Genomic DNA, 2056 nt, shown 5'->3' with positions numbered 1-2056 from the left:
CTATAACCAAACTTTAAATTTCTTTGAATCAGCCCCACACAACGCAGACATATTGGATCTTCTTAAAACCTATACAGACAATGTACCAGGTTTCCCTAAGGATCTGGACACTATGTACACAAAAAGCTCAAAAAAGTTGAAAAGAAAAGTCTTCAGAACATCTACATCAGTGGACAGCGAACACTCATCCTCTCAAGAAAACTTAAGTACTTAACATTCAGATGTATAATACAATGGAATCTCAACGGGTACCACACACGTTGCGAAATGTTACAAAAGCTAATTGCTCAACAAACGCCATCAGTTATTTGCTTTCAAGAAACTCATTTCAAAGATTCTTACCATGCAAGGTTAAAGGGTTTTAAATGCTTTTATAAAAACAGGACCAATAGAGATAAAGCAAGTGGTGGAGTAGCAATCTATATCAATCAAATGTATGAAGCAGAACTAATACCTTTAAATACATCCTTAGAAGCTGTTGCAATCACAATTAATAGTGATATAAAGATCTCAATATGCAACATTTATATTCCACCGAGTGAAAAATTTTCAACTGCCGTAATTGAGGAATTACTTCAACAGATCCCATCTCCCCGTATACTATTAGGAGATTTCAATAGTCATAGCCCCTACTGGGGATCCAAATTTCGATCATTAAAAGGAAAAGTACTAGAACAATTACTTGACAGTAACAATATAAACATCATGAATACAGGAGAACCCACAAGATTTAATATACAAACAGGAGAATCCTCAGTTCCTTGTAAAATCGCCTTAACCACTTCTCTCTCAAAATGGAAATTAGACCAGGCAAATTCGACACTCTTCTCAGACCAAGTAGACCAAAAACTCCCATATCTCCCTGACCCTAGTACCTCAAATATATCTTCAACTTATCTAAAATTCTCTGAGGTACTATTAGAAGCAGGCCACAAAGCAGTCGGAAAAACCAAAACTCTAAAAACTCACACGCCAGTAACGTGGTGGAATACCAAATGTGACGAAGCCATCAAAATATATAAGCGAGCTTTTAACAAATTCAGACGATGTCCTACTACACAAAATCAAATAGAATATAAAAAACTAAGAGCTGAATCTCGATATCAGATTAAGCAAACCGAAAAACAAAACTGGAAATCTTTCGTGGCATCCATCAACAACTCTACTCCCCTGTCTGGATTATGGAGGAAAATTCTTCAACTATCTGGAAAACAGCAAAACACCCAAATTAGTTTCTTAAAACATAATGATCAATTCATTACCTCAACAGAAGAAATCACAGAAATTTTTGCAGACCTTTACGAACAAACTACTCTCCAAATTTTCTTCAATTTAAATTTAGAAATAAGAAGGAGATAATGATCACAGAGAACACGGAAGACTACATGAACTCTCCAATTTTACTGGAAGAAATGGACGATGCATTGTTTGGCATAAAAACTCTTCTCCGGGTCCAGATGATATACCAATAATTTTTCTCTAAAAGCTAAGCACAAACGCTAGAACATGCCTCCTTAATGTTTTGAACCAAATGTGGATTCAGTACTACTTTCCAAACTCTTGGTCAGAATCTTATATTATCCCAATCCCTAAACCCCAAAAACCGAAAACAGATCACCAGTCCTACAGATCAATATCCCTAACCTCATTAACCTGTAAGCTATTTGAAAAGATTATAAACCGTCGTCTTACCTGGTTTCTGGAATATAAAAAATTATTTATCCCGGAACAAAATGGCTTTCGTCAAAATAGATCAACGACGGATAACCTAGTTGATTTTGAATTCGAAGTTCACGAAGCACTCATTAACAAACAACACTATCTAGCTATTTTCTGCTATATAACAAAAGCCTACGATTGCACATGGAGATATGGTATAGTAGAAAAGCTTCACTCCTGGGGTATTAATGGAAAATTCCTAAAATTTATTCAAATTTTTCTTCAACTTAGAACATTTAAGGTATGAGCAAATGGAACACTATCATCAACTCGAATCCAGGAAAATGGAGTTCCCCAAGGATCGGTGTTAAGTGTAACTTTATTTCTTGTTGCAATT

At 35.4% G+C, this 2056-nt stretch overlaps 1 protein-coding gene across 1 annotated transcript; it reads left to right on the top strand.

The window, feature by feature from the left end:
- Positions 1–267: 267 nt before the first annotated feature.
- LOC140451146 (uncharacterized) lies at positions 268–1359 on the top strand. The gene has a single exon (XM_072544878.1). It carries the CDS (start codon positions 268–270, stop codon positions 1357–1359), a length of 1092 nt encoding a protein of 363 aa, XP_072400979.1.
- Positions 1360–2056: the final 697 nt, after the last annotated feature.

This window comes from Diabrotica undecimpunctata, chromosome 9 (genome assembly GCF_040954645.1).
Source record: "Diabrotica undecimpunctata isolate CICGRU chromosome 9, icDiaUnde3, whole genome shotgun sequence".
Taxonomy (NCBI): Eukaryota; Metazoa; Arthropoda; class Insecta; order Coleoptera; family Chrysomelidae; genus Diabrotica; species Diabrotica undecimpunctata.
The sequence above is the reverse complement of the archived record's forward strand: the minus strand, read 5'-3'. Positions and strand labels throughout refer to the sequence as shown.